This window comes from Salvia miltiorrhiza, chromosome 7, assembly GCF_028751815.1.
Source record: "Salvia miltiorrhiza cultivar Shanhuang (shh) chromosome 7, IMPLAD_Smil_shh, whole genome shotgun sequence".
In the NCBI taxonomy this organism is placed as follows: Eukaryota; Viridiplantae; Streptophyta; class Magnoliopsida; order Lamiales; family Lamiaceae; genus Salvia; species Salvia miltiorrhiza.
In genome coordinates this window covers 52,422,580-52,445,171 of record NC_080393.1, presented here as the reverse complement: position 1 = coordinate 52,445,171, position 22,592 = coordinate 52,422,580, and the positions used below count along the sequence as shown (strand labels likewise).

The following is a 22,592-nucleotide window of genomic DNA, read 5'->3' as shown; positions in this document are numbered from 1 at the left end:
AAAATTTTCTAGCCTGCCCGGGGAAAACTTTCCATCAAAGTAAACATGTGAAAAGAGTGGAAAAATAGTGAAAATATACTTTTTCTCACCTTTTCCATCAAAGTAAACGCAGCCTAAGTGAAGAAAGGGACTTCCATGTTATAGAAAATTTTCAAAAAATGAAAATAGATTAATTTTTGTGGACATCTGAAAATGACAAAAATAGACTATACTTTTTATGGATAGAGAGAGTAATAAAATATCTAACCTACCATTTTTACCCCAAATCTACCGAATGCAATCTTTTCTGATGACTGAGACCTGACTCAGCACACTGAAATCTATTACTCCATCTGTACATGAAAGAACTTTCTAATTAAGTATTCTTTTTGGGACATTCACAAAAAAAATTCTACCCATTTTTGAACTACACCCCACTACTTATAATACTTTATATTCCTATACCGGGACTGCCACATTTGATCAATTTTCTAAATATACATGTGGTTAGAATCATGTAGGCACATAGGGTGTAAGAATTACTAACTCGTCACTCCGTTGAATAGAAACAAGAAAGTAGTGTAATAGAAAACAATTTTCAATGTATAAATTTCTGAATCTACATGCTACTGTATTGCAACACCAACCGCAATGCACGATCCATTCTACCTCAAGTCATTATATAGTTGTATATCTTAAAACAACTATGTCTATCATAGATAAAACTCATGATGCTCAGTGCTATAAAAGTCATGAGGGTTTTGTTTTATTTACCTTTCTCCCATCAGTTTCTAAAACAACTTAGCAGAAGTTGAGCTAATGTGTGATATAGGCATAGACTACAAAATTCGGGTGATCATATATATAGACTATATAGGAGGAGATAAACCTAACATAGAAGAAGGCCCTCCTCGGATCAACTAATTTATATCCTAAATTGGTTCTGGTGATCGCAATCTACAACCTACTCTACTTGGCAGACGGCACCGTACTGCGGCTTCTTGCAAACAATCCTGAAAATCTTCCAACCAAACGACCACTCGAGTTGTCTATATTTGTCTCTTCAGAAGCATGAATCCCATTTGAACCCAGAGGACAGCTTGGTTCCAACACTCCAACATCTGACATTCCGTAGAGCTCCTGCAAAAGACAACATGAGAGCATGCACGGAAACACTACAAAAGCTGAGAGGTTAAAAAGGATATTTCGTCACCTTAAGGCCTGAAGCAGGAGGCACAGATGGAACCCGTTTCTCAAGGGATCCGTTAGCAGTAGATGGTGACAGTGTCTTACCTAAAGCCTCGATGGGCAAAGAGACAGTCTGAGAAGGGTAACGAAGTAAACTAGGTCACTTGGTACACAACTAGTATCGTATCTACTAAAACTAAACCCAATAACAATAACAGTATGCTTCCAAAAAAAACTGGGCAAACACGAACTACGTAAGACAGATAATTACCCTTGATGGAGATGCTTTTGAATCTTCAAGAGCAAGCTTGGGGAAACTAGATGCAGCTCCCTGCACAGTACATTCTATAGGTTAGGCTATATACTTTAATATTTGCAGATAGAAAAGATAGGAAGATTATATTCTTACCCCGATTTGCTCCATGCTTTTACTGTTTTCAAGATTCCATGCATAGCCGAAGCCTACCAAGTTCTCCACTCCAGAGTTCAGTCCGTTCTACATAATGTTAAAAAATTAACTATCATTAGAAAGAAGAATAATAACTATATGCAACTAGGAGACGGAATGCTGGAGGTCATAGTGAAAAGTACCTGTCTCACTACCATCATGTTAACCCTAGTTTTCTGTAACAAGAAAGTGTTTATACTTTAGTTTCTGACCCATCAATCAACCATAAAAACGCATCACTAAATTAGAATAATATCCAAAAAGAGACAAATTGAAGTTACAGGAGGGCAGAGATTAGTTACCAGTGACTGCACTACATGAGTAACATTCTTCAATTTTGAATCAAGCGATTTCACTTCACCTCGCACTACAGACATCTGTTCAAATTTTACAGTCAGTAACTTGACAGGCTCAGGAAAAATAAGCGACAAACCTGAGCCACTAACAAGTTGCTCATTTTGCCTCACCGTCTCTTTTGTTGCTGTTGTATCATCAGCAGCCTCATCAATTTTACAACCTACTCGGTTAATTCTTGAGGACAGATCTCTCTTAGTAACCTGCAAAGTTAAAGAAAGTTCATGCAGGCACAGAAATGATACTACACATAATCCAGATCCAATGCATTTACCCTGCATCCCAGGTGATAAATTGCTTAATTTTTATATCCTTTTAAAGCACGGGGAGAGACAATACAAGATAGAGAGTTGAAAAGACACTCTAGGACAAAGGATCATAAGCAACAAATTACCAGCTCTGAACAGTAATAATCGCATAAATGCCATCACTCAAATGCAATACTTGCCATGCAATACAAAAATAAGGTACATAAAGCTTATAGATTTATGCATGGGTTAACAAAATGCTGCAATTGCACCCAGTACATGGTATAAGTGATGTATTGATGCATAACAAGTCACAGCTTTTCAAAAATAAATAGGCATTTGTAGAATAAATGCATCAAAGATGTTGCAGAACATCTACAAAACAAGTATACACGCGCTTGCGACTAGAATGAATGAATGATTCAATTATGTAAAAGATCATACTTGCAACATGCAGTCCTTCATCAAAAACCAAAGAAAACTAAGTATCACATTGCAATAACAAATAAAAATACTGAGGAACATTATGCCATCAGCACAATAAAAAGAACTCAGAATTTAAAAGCTTACCGAAACGGAGGAGTAAACGGTATCAAGCTGTTTAGCTACAGAAGAACATGCATCATTTAAGCCACGCCTTGTTGCAAACATCATATCAGAAATCTTCCAGCCCTTCAAGTGGATAAATATTTAAGTGTCAATCAGCCAAGAAAGTAGAGGTGGTGAAATCTCCATGAAGTACGTAAAATGTTTCCATATGCAACATGACAGTACAAAAACAAAAGCCAGTTAAAAACATCGGTGGGTATAACCATGCATACTTCCCATCCTAACGAGTAAAAAGTTTTTAAGAGATGTATTTATTTATATACAAACACTAGATTGCACAAGAGTAAACGGTATCAAGCTGTTTAGCTACATAAGAACATGCATCATTTAAGCCACGCCTTGTTGAAATCATCACATCAGAAATCTTCCAGCCCTTCAAGTGGATAAATATTTAAAAGTAGTGTCAATCAGCCAAGAAAGTAGAGGTGGTGAAATCTCCATGAAGTACGTAAAATGTTTCCATATGCAACATGACAGTACAAAAAACAAAAGTCAGTTAAAAACAATGGTGGGTATAACCATGCATACTTCCCATCCTAACGAGTAAAAAGTTTTTAAGAGATGTATTTATTTATATACAAACACTAGATTGCACAAGATATTCAAGTAAAAAAATGCTCAAAGTGGAAATTATATCTCAAGGTCTCAACATATGCTATTAACTGAATGACTGATAACTACTATGTTTACCAAGAAAGCAACCTAACATGTCGAGGCTCATTTCATGAACTAACTAACATTTATACATAGTTATTGTGAATACAGAATAAATTGTCGAGGTAGATGTTCCACCATGTGTAAAAAGAATTTAAGTTAGCACCTAATAAAACTGAATCAAGATACAGTGATTTTCTCTGATACAAGATAAAGACAAGCTGGCTCGCATATTAGAGAACAATCTACAAGTCAATCATATGTAATAACGGGACTTTTCAAGCACCACTTCTTGATCTATTTGTGAGACCAAGATCCTCATGTCTTTCCATGAATAGGTAGCAATCTGTGCTCATAACTTAGTCATTTGCAACACCACACATGCACCAATATCTGTAAGCACTTCCTGAATAACTCAATAGCAGGTCTTTTATATCTTTTCCAAGTTAAAAGTATTAGTTGTACAAATAAGTATTGTTGCGCTCAGCCTCAGAAGCAAGCTTGGTTTAAAAAAGCCCGAGGCACAACGAGGCGCAAACTGCCCCGGAGCCTAGGTGCTAGGCTTTAAGCTCAGGCGCGGGCTTTTCGTAGGCGAGGTGCACCTAAAATATAAAAATTCTAATATATTTATCTATAATATATTTTCTACTACTTAAAACACATACTTAAAGCCCGCCTTCGGCATCAACTCCCCATTCATGTTCTAAGTTCTTACTTCTCTCCTACGTGATTTCTTCTAAGTAGCTCTTTGATCTTACTTGATTTTAAAGTTCTTTGAGATGGAATTATTAATTGTGGCCATATATGAATGACCATTCATTAATTTATTGATATACATATTAGATTAATATCTTTCCGAGTTCATTGCTTTATTAAGATTACTGTTGTAATGGATCTATCTGTATTCCTTCTTCAATATTGTACAAAAAATTTAGCAAGAAAAGATATAGCTGAAAAAAAATATATAATCGGTCGGTTCGGTTAAGCCGACCGAAACCGACGGTTTTCTCGTTTTGATTGTGGCTCAGTTTTGGAACGTGATTGGTGCGGTGCGGTTCTGACAGTTAGGGATCGGTTCAGTTTTCGGTTTTTGAAAATCGGTGCGGTTTTGCACCGAACCGCACCAATGCACACCCCTACAGGACCAATTTCATTCTTAATATCTTAGATTTCATACTGTAGTTAGAAGCTTCTTAATATTTCACAGTGAAATATTCACTAAAGCTTGTGTAGTGTCTTTGTTTTACTTTAATGATAGCTAAGCCACCATCATATTAGACGCTTATCTGATGCATAGACACTTATTCTGAGCACATATTCCGCTTGCTACTTAAGAGAATCTTCTTTGTCATTGTGTCATATTGCCATTTGAACAAAGTTCCCTATCATGTAATAAAAGAATTGAATACGTAAAGGTTAACAAACAGAGATTGAATATGATACTATAGCTTATAAGGGAGATGCATAGATATGGATATATGCACATGCTATACACGTTCAACTTAAGAGATATGCTTGGTTTTTGGCATCATCATGCCAGGCTAAATGTGTATGATAACTCCCTCAGCCTCCAACAGAGTCAAGCTTTTATTTTTTTAGCCTTAGGTTCATTTGGATAGTTAGAAATGAGTTTTTGAGGATTGTGAGAAATCCCTAGAGGAATGAGATTAGGTATGAGATTAGGTAGGTAGAATAGTTGGTCTCGTCTCAGTTCACCGAGAATCAATAAAATTTATTTTCGCAAAAATTGATTCGTGTGCAATGATGCTTCAAGCTTGAGCCTACTTTCTGACAAATTTAAGTTTTGCTGTAGTTGGCATGTTTTGAGACACAGTATAAACTTGATAGCTTGAATTATGGTCTAAGTCCCTTCAACAATCTTCTATTTACATGGACATCATTTTGTGATATTGCTATTATTCTGACTTTCCGGGTTCTCATGCATACCACCTGTTCTGTTCTGTTAAACACTATGTTTCTTTATTTTGAATATCATGAACTGCTTCTACTTTGTAATAAGTTTCTCATTATGGTCCACAAATGGGCTTTCTTAGCTTCAAGATGAAGTCATACTGTCAGATTCTGAGAGACTGGAGATGACCCAGAGCAATGTTAAGATGGTGATTTGTCTCCCTCTTTCTCTTTCTCTTGTAGTCTTGTGTATGTATGTATGTATATATATAGAGAGAGAGAGAGAGAGTGAGAGCGAGCTACACGCAACACAGAATAAACTTAAAGGTGTATGTATATGCACATGCATATGTGTGCATCTGTCTGTCTGTCTCTAATACCTCTTTTTCCATTTTTCTTGATGCAGCTCCAAAGGCATTTTCAAGCCGACACACTTCCATGGATTCCAAGGATGCAACAGAAAGAGCAAGTTCTTCAAAGGCATCTTTTGAGGGTAGGATTTTGTCAGCTCTCAAAATATGGCTGTAGCTATGAAGCACCGGTACGTTTCTGAGGGTAGCGTCCGAGTATTAAAACGAAAAAAATACGAATACGTGTAAATACGTCTGAAATACGTATTTAATACGTCTTTTTCGTTTTTTTCGTATTTTTGTTTTTAGGGTTTGAGAAATACGTTTTTAATACGCCTGTTGACTAAAAAATACGTTTGACCCAATTTAAAAAAGAAAAAACAGAAGACCAAGCCTACTACGTGAATTAGTTCTCTGGTGAATTAGTTCTCTGAATTTCTCATCTCCTAAACCCTACATATATGCAAGCGGCGCAAATCCCAGCCCGTTCTCCGCCGTCGCGACTGCTGCCGCAGCTGTTCTGGAGCAGTTCATGAAGCGGCGCAAATCCCAGCCCGTTCTCCGCCGTCTCGACTGCCGCCGCCGCTGTTCTGGAGCAGTTCATGAATTGGAGTGTGAATTGGGTATATATTGGGGGTGCGTATCGTGGTAGGCTGTGGGTATATTGGGGTGGGTTTAATTATGTTATTTACTTGGGTGGCCGATTGGTGTAGGTAAGGGGTGGGTTTAATTTTGCTATTTATTTATTTACTTCTAAGTTTTAAGAATTATGTAGTTATTTGTTATATTTGGTTATGAATTAGTTTCTATGATATATATATTAATATTATTTATAAAATTATTATAAAAATTAAAACGTATTTTTAACGTATTCGTATTGTGATTTTTGGGATATTGACGTATTTTCGTTCTCGTCTCGTATCGTATTCGTATTTCGTATTCGTACCGGTGCTTCCTAGGGCTGTAGTTATATTCTGTTGAAGAATGGTTTGGCTTTGATCTGGTTATTTTACCATGATAACCTGTCAGGTTGTGTTTGGTATCAACAAATCCAAGCTTTTGAAATTAAAATTAGAAACACTCCATCCAAACTTGGATAAACCAGTCACTTTAGCTTCCAGACTTAATTTAGAACAATAAATAACACCATATAAAAATAAAAATAAAATATATACATTATGGGTTTATACCTCCATATATTACTTAAGAGGCAAATACTTTGTGTATTTGTGTAAAAGTTGCGGCTGGGCCCCTTTTTATTGAAAGTTGCAGTTGAATGGGTAATAAATTAATAATATATTTACCTACATATATTACTTAATGGCAAAGTAAAAGTTGAGGTTAAATGGGCCCCTTCTAATAAGTTGCAGCTGAATGGGTAATAATATATTTATACCGACTAACACAGCCTTTTAATTAGGCTGCGCTGCCTGAAAAAGCAATTTCAAACCCTAAAATACCGAAGGCGCGCACCTGGAGGCTTTGCACCTAGGCGCGCCTCCCTGCGCCTCCTGTAGGTGGGCGCGCCTCGCCTGAAAAAACACCCTACCCAGCGCCTAGACTAAAGCCCGTGCCTAGGCGCTCTTTTTTAAACCAAGGAAGCAAGTATTCTGAACTACAGTCAGGGACTTGCTTCATTGTCTATGGGCAAGTATTCTGAACCACAGTCAGGAACTTACTTCATTGTCTATGGTGTACCTACAAGTACTAAGTGCTTGTGCAATTGCACCAACAAAGAATTAACTGCTTCTAGACAAAAAAGAGGCAAAAGTTCAATAGATATACGAGAAACAGAGTCCAAAAAAATCATGAAGTGTCTAGACAAAAAAGAGGCAAAAGTTCAATAGATATACGAGAAACAGAGTCCAAAAAAATCATGAAGTGTTTCATTAGAGAAAAGCAATATGAAATTACCTTCCACCAGATGTAGCCATATCCAACAACTATGGTAATAATTACTATTCCATATTTTCCAGATGCTGTAAGAAAGTACAAGAAGATACAGTCAGCAAATAGTACCATTTGATCATTTCCCAAAGGAATAAAAGGTCAAGGTGAACATATTAAGCATTTAAATTTTATAAATAGAAGCAGTAATAGAGTATTGAAACTTAATAAGCCCATCTCTGCTTTTTCTTTGGCTTAGAGCAATAGCATGGCTAGTAGAACAATAATGTTAATTATACTAAAAAGAACATGCAGGATCAGTATGAGACCATTTTTCAACCACACCCAATGATTCTCTTCCCGAAGAAAAATTAGAGCACTGGTAATTTCATGAAAGATGAATACACATATGAAAGAAACTAATTATGGTAATGAGCTTTTATGTAGAACAGTGCATTGTGCTTTACTGCTTTTTACCAATATGATTCTACAGCACGTAAACAAACTGGTGGGTAAAGAAAAAGGTGATATCATAAAGCTCAAAAAGATGTGCGCTGACGAACACAGGCAGAAATTGGAAAAATAGGATGTAATTGTTGACATATAAAGTACAAAGATGTGAGGATTTCTCCCATAGGTAATACACCACACCAATCATATATAGCAGCAACAAGTACACAATAACATAAATTGACGAAGATTTCACAACAAAGTTGATAACATTTGCTATCATTTTATCAAGTATTGCGACCTGATCGTTCTCCAGTAACAATCGTAACAGATCTATTTGATGCCAATAGTTGCAGCTCTTCTCGCAGGCTGTTAACCTGAGAGAGTCAAAACTCAAATCAGTTTATCTAAGAATAGATTTTATCATAAGCGTCAATGGAGTACAGGAGTAGTGATGTAATATGACCAGAAAATAGCAACTCAAAGCGGACAAAACATAGTTACAACTACGCTTGTCAAACTTTTATCTGATTATTGCCAGTAAGTCGTACCAAGAGAAGAGCTGAGGTAAGAAAATATTTGCCACATCAACAAATATTTTTTCTCCATTACGATTCTACTTAGTAAAACTGCATCAATAGAGAAAAAGCTGCAAAAAATCTTCCATGCTATAGATACTCTATCCTCTATCCATCATAGTAAGTTCTCAGCAATTCTCTAATACTAATAATTCTTTTATACTCATTAGTTAGGCCCAACCAGGACAACTGAACACAGAACAAACACTGTAGTCTAACTATGAGATGTTGTGAGATGAGAACAGCCAAATATTATAAGACAAACGATAAAAATTAAGGTCCGTCTGAATATGGGGAAAGACTTCTCTAGAAGATAAGTGAAAAACACAATCAGTAACCAAAGAGAAAATTGATTCCAAACCTGTTGCATCAAAGAATCATTTCGCGGTTTGGGTTGGGAAGTAGCTGGACCATCTTGTTTAAGTTGCTTGAAAATAATCTGCCAGTTAATGCAAGGATAATTAAAATAAGAGAAAGTTTCAGTAGGTCATATAATCCACACTCAATTGAATGCCGGATAAACTTCCAAAGTAAAAAGTACCTTAAATGCACCAGAGAAAAAGTCCGAAACATTAGATATCCGGCCCTCCTTAGCAAGAACCGATCCCACAAGGCCTACAAATGTTGGGATTCCTCAGTAAAACTTTTTGTGATGACTACTCATAACCAATACCAAGTATGTACATTTTACAGCTAGCCCCATAGGATGGCCTAGTGGTAAATTAGTAAATCACATGACTTAAAGGTCATATGTATGGGTTCCATTCTGCCAACACCATAGATCAAGCTACATAGAGGGTAACTATGAGTAGGTGGTGATGTTAGAAAGGGGGAGAGAGGGAGAACCATTACAACTACCAGCTCTTCGTGACTAATAAACCCGGCCATCAAACAGGAATCAACAACGGAAATTAACGATTCAGCCAGTATTTCTCACAATAGATTCAAAATCAATCTAACTCGAAGGTGAAATCATCGGGTGCGTTTCCAAAATATAACAAACGCTAAGCATCAATCACAAACTAGAGCACTGACAATTATACTAAAAGTCCAAAAACTAACAGTCAAACACAAATACACAGAGTAGCAAAGAAACCGCGAAAAATTCAGAAGAAACATAAGCTTCAGAAAATTCTAACAAATCAATAATTGCATCAAAGGTGAAAGACGCAATTCACCTGCACCAACGATGAGCGAGAGCTTGCCGAGAGGAAGCGCCATCAGCACTCGGCATAAAAGAATTGGCGATTTAACAGAAATTAACGAAAAAAACGAACATTTACAAATTCTCGACGAAAAACAAAAAAGAGGGATCAAATCGAAAATAAGTAAATCGATACTCCACGAGCTTTGGGTGATTATCGACTAGAGTGGAGAAATGGGGATTCCGAAATTGAGCAGCTTGGTTAGCGAAACCCCTATTTTAGTATTGGATATAAAGAAAAGTAGAGTGGCTCTAGCCCACAACCAAATTTGTTCAAACCCTTGTGTCTTGTGGGAAAAACAAGGCATTAGAATTAAACAAAAATTTTATTCGTATCTTGGGTTCGTCTTTATTCTCAAAAAAAGAATTAAACAAAAAAAATTAAATATTTATTAAATTTTTTATTGTTTTATTTTCTTAATTAAATATTTATATGGCATTAGAATTAAACAAAATAAATCATGCTAATCTATAGTACAATATATAAAAGAGAGTTTTTTTCCCTCCAACTTTTCCCTCTCTTTTTCCACCAATTTTTTCATTTTTTTTAAAAATCTTTTCTAAATATCATCAAATTTGATACATGAAAAAAAATATTCAATGTGCATATTAAATTTAAGTTCTAACAAGATCTTTAATAGAGTTAATATATAAAAGTATCCACTTTCATATTGTAAAATTAAAATCTAGCCTATGAAATAAAAACATTAAAATATGGCCAGTTTTTGTGTAAAAGTACAAAATTACCCCCCACTTAAAAATTGTAAAAAATAGCCGGTCACAATTCACACCACACCTTCAATCCTCTCTCTCTCTCTCTCTCCCTTCGGCTCTCCCTCTCCCTCTCGCCACCCGTCTGTCGCCCATCCGCAGCGCCGCGCGGCCACTTAATCTCCGGCAGCACCGCACAGCCACCACCACCGCGACGCACAGCACCTCTTTCTCATCTCCTCCGGCGACCACAACTCCTGCTACAGCCGCCGCCCTCAACAACTCTCCATCTCTGCTTGAGCTCCGGCGCCTGAGCCCTAGCTCCCCCAAATCCAGTCGCCCTCACCCCTACCCTTATCTCTCTCTGGCGAAGAGAAGCCAGATCCGCCGGCCATCCAGATTCAGGCAGATCTCTCTCGATCTCTCTCTCAATTCGACAGATCTCTCTCGATTTCTCTTTCACTCGACAGATTCTTTATAATTTTCTAGTTTCTCTCTGTGTTGGTGGAGGTTTTGGAGCTGGTGGAGGTTTTGGTGGTGGAGGAGGCAGGTTGGGATCTGTTGCCTCTTCTGCAGATCTGTTGGGGGACGACGATCCCTCCGCCGCGGGATGGATGATACCGGCAATGAGATCCGGCTGCAGGGGGACCATCGCCGAGTGCCTGGCCGGCGGAGACGACGAGTTCGAGCTCGAAAGGCGCAGTGCAGCAGCGAGCGGAGGAGCGGCGAGCGCGCGGAAAGGCGCAGTGCAGCGGCGCCGCTCAGAGGCGATGAGTTTTCCCAGGCAAAAAAAACCCTAGTTCCATATCTGAATAATTTTGGGGATTTTTGTCTTAATTCCCTGAAAAAAAAAAAAAAAAAAAACTTTAGATCTGAGACTGTCACGACCGGACTTAACTAAGGATAGGTAAGCCGGGAAACCGTGACTAGGGAAGGGAAATTAGGAGAGGGGACAGAAAGGGGTGATAAATAATAATAAATGAATTGAACTAAGATTGAGACATCATATGAGAAAAAGACACACATAAATAGATAAGAGCGAGTAATCGGTCAAGAGTATCCGATTTAAGTGTTTATACAATAACTTGATTTGACAATCCAACATAATAGGATAATATGCATCATAACTGAGTGTTCGCAGCGGAAATAGAACGTGATACATGTATGAAGACATGTATCGCCAAGAGTTTATTTAGTAAATATGACAAAGCTCCGCACGACACCCCATCATCACTCATCACTGCTCAACCTGCACATTTAGAAATACATGCAGGGCTGAGTACAAAGTACTCAGTAGACATATGCCGAAAATCATATACATACTTAATAACTGTAAATTGTCATGCCATTTCAATAGTATAACCAGGGATTTTTACTTATAAAGGCCCAGGCATACTAAATTCGTTTGTGATTCTAAAGTTCGTCTGATCAGACTAAGTTCTTTTGTAATCTATCATATCTGAAACTGTGTGCCGGAGAGGTGGCCACCTCTCACGGTCACTTGACCGGCCAACCCGCTAGATGACTCACGGTCACTGGTGTACACTAGCCAAGGCAGGATAGCTATCAACTGCTCAAGACTCGAATTCGATTACATGATAATTGGCAAAGCCATATCAGATAGATATCATACTGAAATTGAAATATTTTATGGCAAGACAATACTTGAAATAACATCAATTCAAAGATTTTGTCATGAAATAACTTGCTTGAACGTAACATTTAAACTCATTTGATATATATGAAAGTAATGCCTACCTGATTGCAGTGTTTTGCTACTTAAGACAATGATTCTCTTTCCTTAGCGCGATAGGTTACTCAGGCGCTTTTGTTTATTTGAACCTTTGATAACACGTGTGTTCGAGTGAATAATAGAAAAGATAACAACAAATGCAGTGAATCACTATTCACTCATTTCTCTAACTACCCATATTTCCTTAAACGACTGTATCTAACTCATATACAATCGTTCTTCTTTTATCGAAATACTTCATGTACCTTTGAGGATGTAGGAAAGCCCATTTTATATTATTCATTTATTTATCCATTATAAATAAAGAATAATTCATAAAATATTTTCCTTTTCCCCATTTAATAAAGCCAATCAATATATATATATATTGCTACTATTAAAAGAACTAATAAGTCATTAATAAATTCTAAACATTCATTCCTGATGAAAATTTCATTGTGAGATTTTAGGAACATTTGTAAAAATATTTTAAAATAATAAAAGGAGTTAACTATAAAAAGAAATTTTCGAGAAGATCTAATAATTTTAATATTTTAACCATTTAATTAATAAATCTTTAATATCTCATTTATCAACTATTCCATCTAATATAATTTTACCAACAAGTTCTCATGAAATCTTTCTCAAAATATTTATATATCTCAATAGCTCATTTATAAACTAAAAGTGATATTTTATCAACAATAAAACTTTAAAATCCTTAATAGGAATTATTTTGAATCATTTCCATCTCAACCAAAACTGTATATATTCAACTTCAACTAATAAACTGCTTTTACTCCGAACTCGTATGGAGTCTAATTTTATATCAATCGAAACCGCTTTGAGTCTAGTTTAATTAAAAAAAAAGTATGTTGAAAAACTCCAAGTAGTTTAAGAGATATAGCGATTTTCCCATCGCCTACCAGATTCGGCAGTTTCTGCCAACTGAAAGTCCAGATTTTTTGAAAAATAGAAAACGTTACCGGAATGACCTCGAATTTTATATGCAGATAGCTAACACATATATATTCATACAATAAAAATTTTAGAGCTAAATATCAACATATAGTTACTGAAATAGTTAACCTAATCATCTGCCTCACGACAGTTTCAGCAGATACTGGCAGTAGACTTCTTGAATTTTAAAAGGGTAGTAAACGAAGTTCAAATGACATGAAACTTTGTACGAATATTCACCACACTCCCATCTATACCCCAGAAATTTCCCATAATATAATAGAAACGGGAATGCGTCGAAATAAGGGCGTCAACTTACCCTTGTCCAAGTGAGCACTAATGGAAGTTGTTCGCTGGGGGTTTTTCTGGTCGTCGTTCCGCGATGGGGTTTAGCCGCGAAGGTCTACGACTTAGTTTTCCTCGTGCGAGATAGATCAGGCTACACAACGGTGGTTTCTCAATCATTTTTCGTCGTAAGGATAGTGAGAAACGAAGGCCGTAAGTTGGCCGGTGGCTAAGTCGGGAATTCGACGTTGGCCTCCGAAGGATATTGTGGCCTTTGGTCGGGAAAATATAGAGAAGGTTTCGGCCTTTCGATTGTTGGGTTTGGTAGCCTGAAGATGGAGGAACGAGTACACGTTCTCGGTTCAGAGCCTAGTGACCGGTCGGCGAATAAACGGTCCGGCGAAGGGAGCTCACTTGAGCTCTTACAACTAAGAAATTTAAGATAATGGAGTATTGCTTTTGCGGGAGTGAAATAGGTGTAGTGATGAAACCAGTTGTTGGTTGTGTGTATCTGTAGGCTGCTATGGAGCTCTATTTATAGAGAGGTTGAGGTGGTTGGTGGCAGCAAATGTTGAAGAAATATTGCTGCCATTTTTGAACACCTTGGTGGCTGCCATTTTTGACAAAATTGTAGATTGCTGAAGATTTTCTCCTGCCATCTTTGAAAATTTGCTCTCGGCGTGATTATCTTTTCCTGATATTGTGGCTTTATCGGCTAGGTGCAGCTGCTTGTAGGGGAGATATTGCAGGTTTGAAAAAAAATTGCTGCAGTAATGATGCGTTGAGGGGAAGGTGGAATAGTGTAGGGAATAGTGTAGTAAATAGTATAGTAAATAGTGTAGGAATTGATGTGTTGGATGAAAAATCGAGACATACGTGTAGTGCCGTGATCTAGTTTCTCCTAGTTCCTGTAATAATTCTCCAAATCTCGTTTAATAAATACTCGTCGTATTTATATAAATTAAATCCTCAATCTTGAGATTTAATACGTGAAAGTCGGAATTAATTCGCGACTTAATACCTTAACACATATAACGCGAAATAATAAAATTACTATGCATATGATCTCAAGTTATAATTCTAGCAATTTGATTTAAATAACACGATTTATAAAATCGGTTATAAATCTAAATTTTCTAATAATATTGATTAAATCAATAAACTGGTAAAACAAAGTCTCAAACGTATAGTTAAACCAATAAATTTAATTATTGGTTTCATTCATGACTGAATATTAAATCGCAGCTCTGTATCTCTTATACAGACTTTTGCTGAAATAATATTATCTGAACAAAATAATCACCATAAATAATTAAAAGAATTTTATAACTAATGCACATATTTAATCTAATATGTATTTAAAAGAGCGGGGCATCACAGAGACGTATGTGAATGATTTTCATTCTAAGATCTGTTGAGATTGTTGATTCGGAGATTGAATGCTGAGATTGTTGATTCGAAGGAATTGTTGTATTTTGATTGTAGATTGAATTGATTCAGATAATATTTTGTTGTATTTTGATTGTTGATTTAGAGGAATTGATGTATTTTGATGGTAGATTGAGTTGTTGTATTTTGGTGTTGTACACAGTTTGATTGAGCTGTATAATTATTTTTTTAATGTTCTTAAATTCACAACTTAATGTTTTTGAATTCACGACCAAATCTATGAATTCACAACTTAATATTCTTGAATTCACAACCAGATCTATTAATTCAAAACTAAAACTCGAATTCACAATCAAAATAAATTCTAGTTTTAGTTGTGAATTCAAACTTTAAAAACTCAAATTCACAACTACTTGAATTCACAACCAAAATAAATTCTAGTTGTGAATTAAATTCAGGTTGTAAATTCGACTGATTGTGAATTCACAACCAACATAAATCTGGTTGTGAATTAAATTTTGGTTGTGAATTCACAACCAAAAAAATCTAGTTGTGAATTAATTTTTGGTTGTGAATTAAATTTTGGCTGTGAATTCGACTAGTTGTGAATTCACAAACAAAAAATTTTGGTTGAGAATTCGACTGGTTGTGAATTCTAAATTCACAACCAGTGTGAATTCACAACCAAAATTTTTTGGTTATGAATTCACACTGGTTGTGAATTGCGGGATTTTTTAAATGGGTGATGTAAAGTGATCATTTTTTTAATTTTTAATGTGGAAGGGTATTTTGGTAATAGTGGCCATTTTTTATGTTTTTATTTTAGTGGACAATTTTTAAGTTTACTATTTCAAAGTGGCCATTTTAAAAATCCACTCTCTTTAATATGGTATAAAAATAATTAAAAATGAATTTAAAATGAATAAATTTTGAAAATTTTAAAATTTAAAATAATTATTTTGTCTATCTTCATTAAAATTTTACAAATTTTTATTTATATTTATGTATGAAAACATTTATTTATTTATTATGACACATAATACTTTATAATAATAATATGTAATGTCAATTTCCATTATCAAATAATTAAATTTATTCAATAACTATAATTATCATTACACTTTATACAAAGTTGAAAATATACGTTTTATTGAGTAATTAATGTGGATTATTTTATTTTAATTTTAAAACATATTTTGTAATTGTTTATATTTTGATTTTATTTAATATTATATTTATTTATTTAAACATATCATTTAATTTTAATGTTTGTCGTGCATCGCACAAATGGACGTACTGGTGTGAATTACATGTAAGTGTGCTCATATAAAGTGTTCACAACATCCCTTTGTATATACTTCCTCCGTCCACGAAAGAACTTCCTATTTTTCTATTTCGGGACGTCCACGAAAGAACTTCCTACTTTTTTCCTATTTTGGGACAATACCCCACCACTTAAAAAATACCCCTTTTACCCTTATTTTTTCATTTTATTTACACTAAAACTTAATATGGCCCACACATTAAACTTACTTTATTAACAAAGTACTCCATATATATAATACCATTTTTTTTAATATTGTATTATTGTGATACAAAATTGTTGAATTTTATTATTCTTAATTCGAGTTGCTAGGCATAATTTTGGTGAAGAAGCCTATTGAGATGCAACAACTTTTCAAAACGTGAAAGGCCATCTCTCAAGTCAAGGAACATTGATTCAAGGAGTGAGATTACTCTATTTAAAGAATGATGTCAAAGTTTAATCCACATCGTCCCTTTTTCTCTATTAAAAAAAAAAGTAAAATCAACACATAAAATCCCAGCAGTTTAGTATCTAGTTATTGTAAATGTAAGAAGAAAAAAAATTACTATCTACATAGTTTTTATATTGTATTCAATTTTCTTTTTAGTTGGACGATATGAAATAGAGGTTCATATATATATATATATATATATATATAAGATTTGGTTCAATTGAGATAAGCATATATTTGTAGAATTGAGATGAATCTTCTGCCATTGATATTCATTCATCTAACGGCTGATATCTTACCGTTATTGTTTATTAGAAATTATAGAAAGGCTAACATGGTAATCTTATACATAATTCTCAACAGAAATACACCATATCTTTATCAACAAACAATGGTAATTAAGCTAATTAAAATCTGAAAGATTATTTCGTGCATGCCGTTACAATTATCATTCGTATTTCTTCCCGGTGCAGTCATGATGATTTAACGAGATCACGAACTGGTTATATTATCCAAATCATGTTTATGCTTTCCATGTTCATCAGGAATGACTAGCATATACATTTAGTTGGAAATTAATATTCGGTCTATGAAATATCACACTTAGGGGGTGTATTAGTTCAAGATTTATGTAGATTTTAAAAGTCCGTGAATTTTAACAGTCTATAGAATTATCACGGAATCGCTCACAGTTTCGATTATGGAGTATATTATATTAATAAATAATATACCAAAATAAAATTTCTTAATCGCTCACAGTTTCGATTTTGATTGTTAACTATAGCTATGAGAGTTGGGATTGGCAGAGAATCGGCTGGTTGCTCATTGTAGCTGGCAAATTGACGACTCAAGCTCAAGGGGATCAAATTCAAGTATCAGGATGAACATAAGTTCATGCATCAAACATATTATGTGCATTTATTTACTTGTTAAGTTCAACACAAACTTAATTAGGTTAAAAACTAATTAACGGGATAATACGTGGCTCTTTATTGTTTGAAAAAACATATATACTAAAAAATATTAACTTAATTTCTAATGGTGTATAATTCTTTGTATTACATCTTCAGCCAAACAAGCAAGATGTAGAATTCTTTAGTTCCTAAAAAAACAGAATATGTGATGCATTCCATACGTTCATTGCTTATACACTCGATGTTCGTCGCATTATTAATGTAAGTTCAAAAAATACAATGATAGCCAAATCGAGGATTAATTTCAGTTGGGATTAGCAAAATTATGGGGATCTTGCTTTGATTCGTAGCTTTGGCCGGAGAACAGTTTGACATCTATACCCGTATTGTTCATTAAAAAGTCTAAAGAAATATACTGTACTATAAAATTAAGAATACGCATAATTGATTTAATCTTAACCGTTGGATCAGTCATGATGGAATTACAAGATTATATCTTATATCTAACTATACGTGAAAATCTAAAGTAATAGAAGCTAATGAAAATACGATATAGTGCCTAGATTAAATTAGTGTATGGGTTAGTTCTTATAAAAATACGATATAGTGATGGAATAACAGATCTTTCCAAATCTTAATTCCATTTCAGTTGGGAAGAACAAAATTATCGGGATTGTGTTATTGTTTGTAATATCGGAAGAAATACATAGGGACAGATCTACCATTTTCGTTCTTAAAACAGTATTTTAAACATTAAATAACAAATAAAAACCGAAAATTTCAGCTGCATAGGATCCGTTAGATCATTGGGTATGAGGCTCAGGATTCTATCTTAAATCTAAGTATAAGCTAAAATCTCAATGGATGCGGACCCTATATATATATATATATATATATAATGCATCTAGTCTCTCATATAAAGGAGAGAATCGATGTATATTAGTATTATTTAAAATTGAATCAACCGTCTTGTATGCTTAAGAGCGTGTCGAGCTTGTCCCCAAGGGGACACCAAGCTGTGAGACCTCCTGTATGTGAACAGTGAGGTCTCGGATTCAAACTCCACTGCTCCCCCTTCCCAACTCTCCCAGCCCCAAGTAAAAAAAAAAAAAAGAGCGTGTTGAGCTTCAATAAGTAAAAATCTTTGCAAGTGTGTTGTTGATATTATGGTGTCCTATAGCATGAGTTTACCAATATTCACCTATTATTCATTCAGGAGAGTTATCTTTGATTGTAAATTTATTATTTATTATGAAAAAAATAAAGGATAAAAGGATGTAAAAATATGATCACATTAAAACTTTATAATAATATTATCATGAATTAAAGTGAAAAATAATAAAAAATATTGTGCTTGAATTTTGTTCTGTATCACTTTAAAGAAAATTATTATCGTACATAACACGTAGAAAGAGTGGAAAAAAATTGTGGAAATCTAAATTTTCCATTATTTTCCGTCTAAGAGGACCAAACCTTAGGTTAAATCTTAGACTCGGCTTATAATTTTATTTCTTTCATGGCTTAGTACATTTTCTTTTCTTTTCCGATAAAGGCCTAAATAATTGCAGCTTGTGGGGTTTAATAGTTGGATCAACACATAAGTCAGCAAGATATATAGGCTGCATCTTGCAAGCCCAAAGGAGCTTCTAAATAAAATTGTGAGAAGTGAATAAAATGAAAGCTACAAAAAAAATCTTTGGTCTCACTCCAAGTTCTGATTATAATTTTGTATCACATAATTAAACAAGGCTCCTTATATTTGTATACATAATTCTCTTTTACTTATTTCAAATTTTGAATTAGGGGCGTTTGGATAAGCTTATTTTAGAGAGCTTATAGTTCCAACAACTTATGAAATATTTCAAGAGATTATAGATGTAATGTCTTAAGAGCGTATCAGTTGTTAATGTGTTTGGATAACTGCACTTATAAATTAGAGAAAATTGGGAATTAGATAGAGAAAATCCTAGTTTAAAAGAAAAAATGAAGGTAAATACAATTGGAGTATATAATGGAAATAACAAATTTTAGTAAGATTATTTTTATAAAATGATTGTTGCTGATAAGTTAATGAAAGAATATGAGGTTGAGGAAATTATTGTTATGTATCTAGACTAATTCTAAAAAATAAACACCCTGAAGCTGAAACTATTAGCCAAGTTCTAAAAAATCAACACATGCATGCATGGATGCTTCTATAGAAAATTGCTTCAACTTATCACAAAACTTGATTTGTAATGAAGAATATCCCACCATAAATGAAGTATAAAATGAAAATATTTAAAAATATACTAGTATATTGTATTCTCTGAGTAAAAATCACATACATATCTAAGTCTGACTGAAACACTAGCAAAGATGCAGTAATATATCTGCATTGTGTATAACATTAATAGGTGTGGTACATTAGGTATGGTTCGAGTTTTGATAAAAAAAAATTAAGAGATATTTTTCCAATAAAAAAGAGCTCCACTACGTTAAATAATAAATTATTGATATTGAATTGTAAATATTTAAAAATATAGTATATTGTATTCTCTGAGTAAAATTCACATACACATCTAAGTCTAGTATGACTGAAACACTAGCAAAGATGCAGTAATATTTCCATGTGTAGTATTTTTCACAAATTGGCGCGCAATAAGTGGAATTAATTATGATTATAAAGAAGTGTATATCTGCATTGTGGATAACATTAATAGGTGTGGACCGTGTGGTACATTAGGTATAGTTCGATTTTTGATAAATATATATATATATATATATATATATATATATATATATATATATATATATATAGGGTTAGTATCAAGTGAGAGCCTATGTATTTAGTGACACCTAAGAACCATTATACACCCTAGATTAGTCTTAATCTAACGGATAACATTAAAAATTTACCAAAATAGTTTATGTTCAATTTTAGTATATTCTTGTGTGTTTTGAGTGAATAAGGGTATATTAGTAATTTGATATAACGCATCATTAATAATGATATAACCGAATCCCTTAATAATTGCGTTGAATATCTCCCTAATTTTTAATTTCATCTTCTCACGTCTCTTTACCTTCTCTCTCTTTGTCAACAAGTATGTTAGACATGAACAAGTATATATGTTTTTGAAAATTGTATGTTTATATTAATCAAATGTATGCACGTGGATTGTAATTATTTACCCATTTATTTCTAGATATTGTAGATGTTCATTTATATGAATATGTCCTACGAATATGTCCTGAATAACATGAACAAGTAATTATTCATGTACAATATGTATGAACAAAGTTCATGAACAAGTCCTATACGTATGTCATGAACATCAAATAAGAATGAGTCATGAACATCATGCATGAACACTGTAAATGAATAAGTCATTGTTCATATATAAAGTCTATGAACAAGTCCTATGCGTATGTCATGAACATCAAATAAGAATGAGTCATGAACATCATGCATGAACACTGTAAATGAATTAGTCATTGTTCATGTATAAAGTTCATGAACAAGTCCGAAATGTATGACAAGTCATTGTTCATGTATTGAATTATAATAATAATTCTTTTTTCATATAAAACTCTTGCAAACCCATGAAACATGAATATTGACTTAAGGAAATCTACCAAATAAAATCTATAATCGTGTGTTAGTGGAGGAATCAAAGATATGGTTAAAATATTGACATGCCATAATTAGCTGATATGATGTTGCATGAGTTTAGGAAATAATCTGTTATACAAAATGCCAAAATTACATAACACTCCTTGCCGTCTAAATTGAGGCTTGGTTAATGCATTAAATAATCACCGTAGGATTAAAATGATCAAGGGTTGTGGTTGGTTCTTAGGTGTCACAAAAATATGAAGTTTTTACAGGATCCTCCATCTATATATATATATATTACTAATAGATATTTTTTTCAATAAAAAAGAGCTCCACTATGTTAAATAATAAATTATTGATATTGAATTGTAAAAATTGGGTGTGATTTTTTAGTAGATAAGTGATTTTTGTAAGAGGTGGTGTTGGGTGGATGTAACATATTATCCATGCACCATACAACATGTTGCACTCAAATTTTTGTCTTTTCTTTTTTATAAAGTTGAATTAGAGCATCTCTAATAACAACTCCATCATCAAGTTTTCGCTGACACGTCACCTTATCCTGTCTTCCTACTTATGGATTCCACTACCTCATCAAACTCAGGTGTTTCCTGATATTATTATGGATTCCACTTTCAACTTGCTCAATATGGAGTAACATTTTGTTTAGATTTCACATTTATTATTTTTGTCTTATTATAAATTAATATGATGGTTATTTCTAATTAATATATAAATAATAATTAATTTTGCAAATCTTATATAATAATTTTAGCAAATAATGAAGATTATTTTTATTTTTATTTTTTAAAAAAATCTTTCAACATAAAAGACAACTTAAATTTAAGAAATTAAATTACAACACACGACATAAACTTATAATTTAACTAATAAATCATTTATCATCGTCGAAACGTGTCCTAATGTGCAGTGGCGGAGCCATATGCGGGCTAGAGCCTCCTCCCAAATTTTGAGTGTTTTTTTTTTAATATATACCTATTATAAAATAATTTTGTTTTACAAAAGTTGATTTGCTTGTTATAGCCCCCTCATATATATTTAACTTAAAGTTAATTGTGTGATTTAAAACCATACAATCTATTATTACTATTAATACTTGTCATTTAATAAAAAATGCCCAAAATGTACGAAATGCCAAAAAAAAAAAATTTGTAATGTATTGAAACTATATAAATTATGAAAATGTTGTTCATTATTATTACTATTATGCTTGTCTTTTTTTTTTAAATGCCTAAAATGTACGAAATGCCCTTTTTTGTAATGTATTGATTCTAGTTTGTAATGCATTGAAACTATATAATTTATGAAAATGTTATACGTTATTATTACTATTATGCTTGTCTTTTAATAAAAAATGCCTAAAAT

At 33.7% G+C, this 22,592-nt stretch overlaps 1 protein-coding gene across 1 annotated transcript; it reads right to left on the bottom strand.

Moving 5' to 3' along the window:
- Positions 1-721: 721 nt before the first annotated feature.
- LOC130994761 (uncharacterized) lies at positions 722-10,179 on the bottom strand. Its single transcript, XM_057919821.1, has 13 exons — positions 9,835-10,179; positions 9,198-9,271; positions 9,018-9,095; positions 8,380-8,455; positions 7,656-7,720; positions 2,788-2,889; positions 2,083-2,172; positions 1,918-1,992; positions 1,759-1,791; positions 1,577-1,663; positions 1,439-1,498; positions 1,193-1,300; positions 722-1,119 (listed from the first exon to the last, which is right to left on the bottom strand). Exons 1-13 carry the CDS (start codon positions 9,875-9,877, stop codon positions 949-951), a joined length of 1,062 nt encoding a protein of 353 aa, XP_057775804.1. The 5' UTR covers positions 9,878-10,179; the 3' UTR covers positions 722-948.
- Positions 10,180-22,592: the final 12,413 nt, after the last annotated feature.

What these genes read in the sequence shown, in the direction of transcription:
- LOC130994761 (XM_057919821.1), bottom strand. Translation starts at nt 9,877, where the DNA reads ATGGCGCTTCCTCTCGGCAAGCTCTCGCTCATCGTTGGTGCAG. An exon ending in ATGATTCTTTGATGCAACAG is followed by an intron (nt 8,456 to 9,017) that starts GTTTGGAATCAA and finishes TGACTCTCTCAG; the next exon opens with GTTAACAGCCTGCGAGAAGA. An exon ending in ACATGATGGTAGTGAGACAG is followed by an intron (nt 1,664 to 1,758) that starts GTACTTTTCACT and finishes AACATTATGTAG; the next exon opens with AACGGACTGAACTCTGGAGT.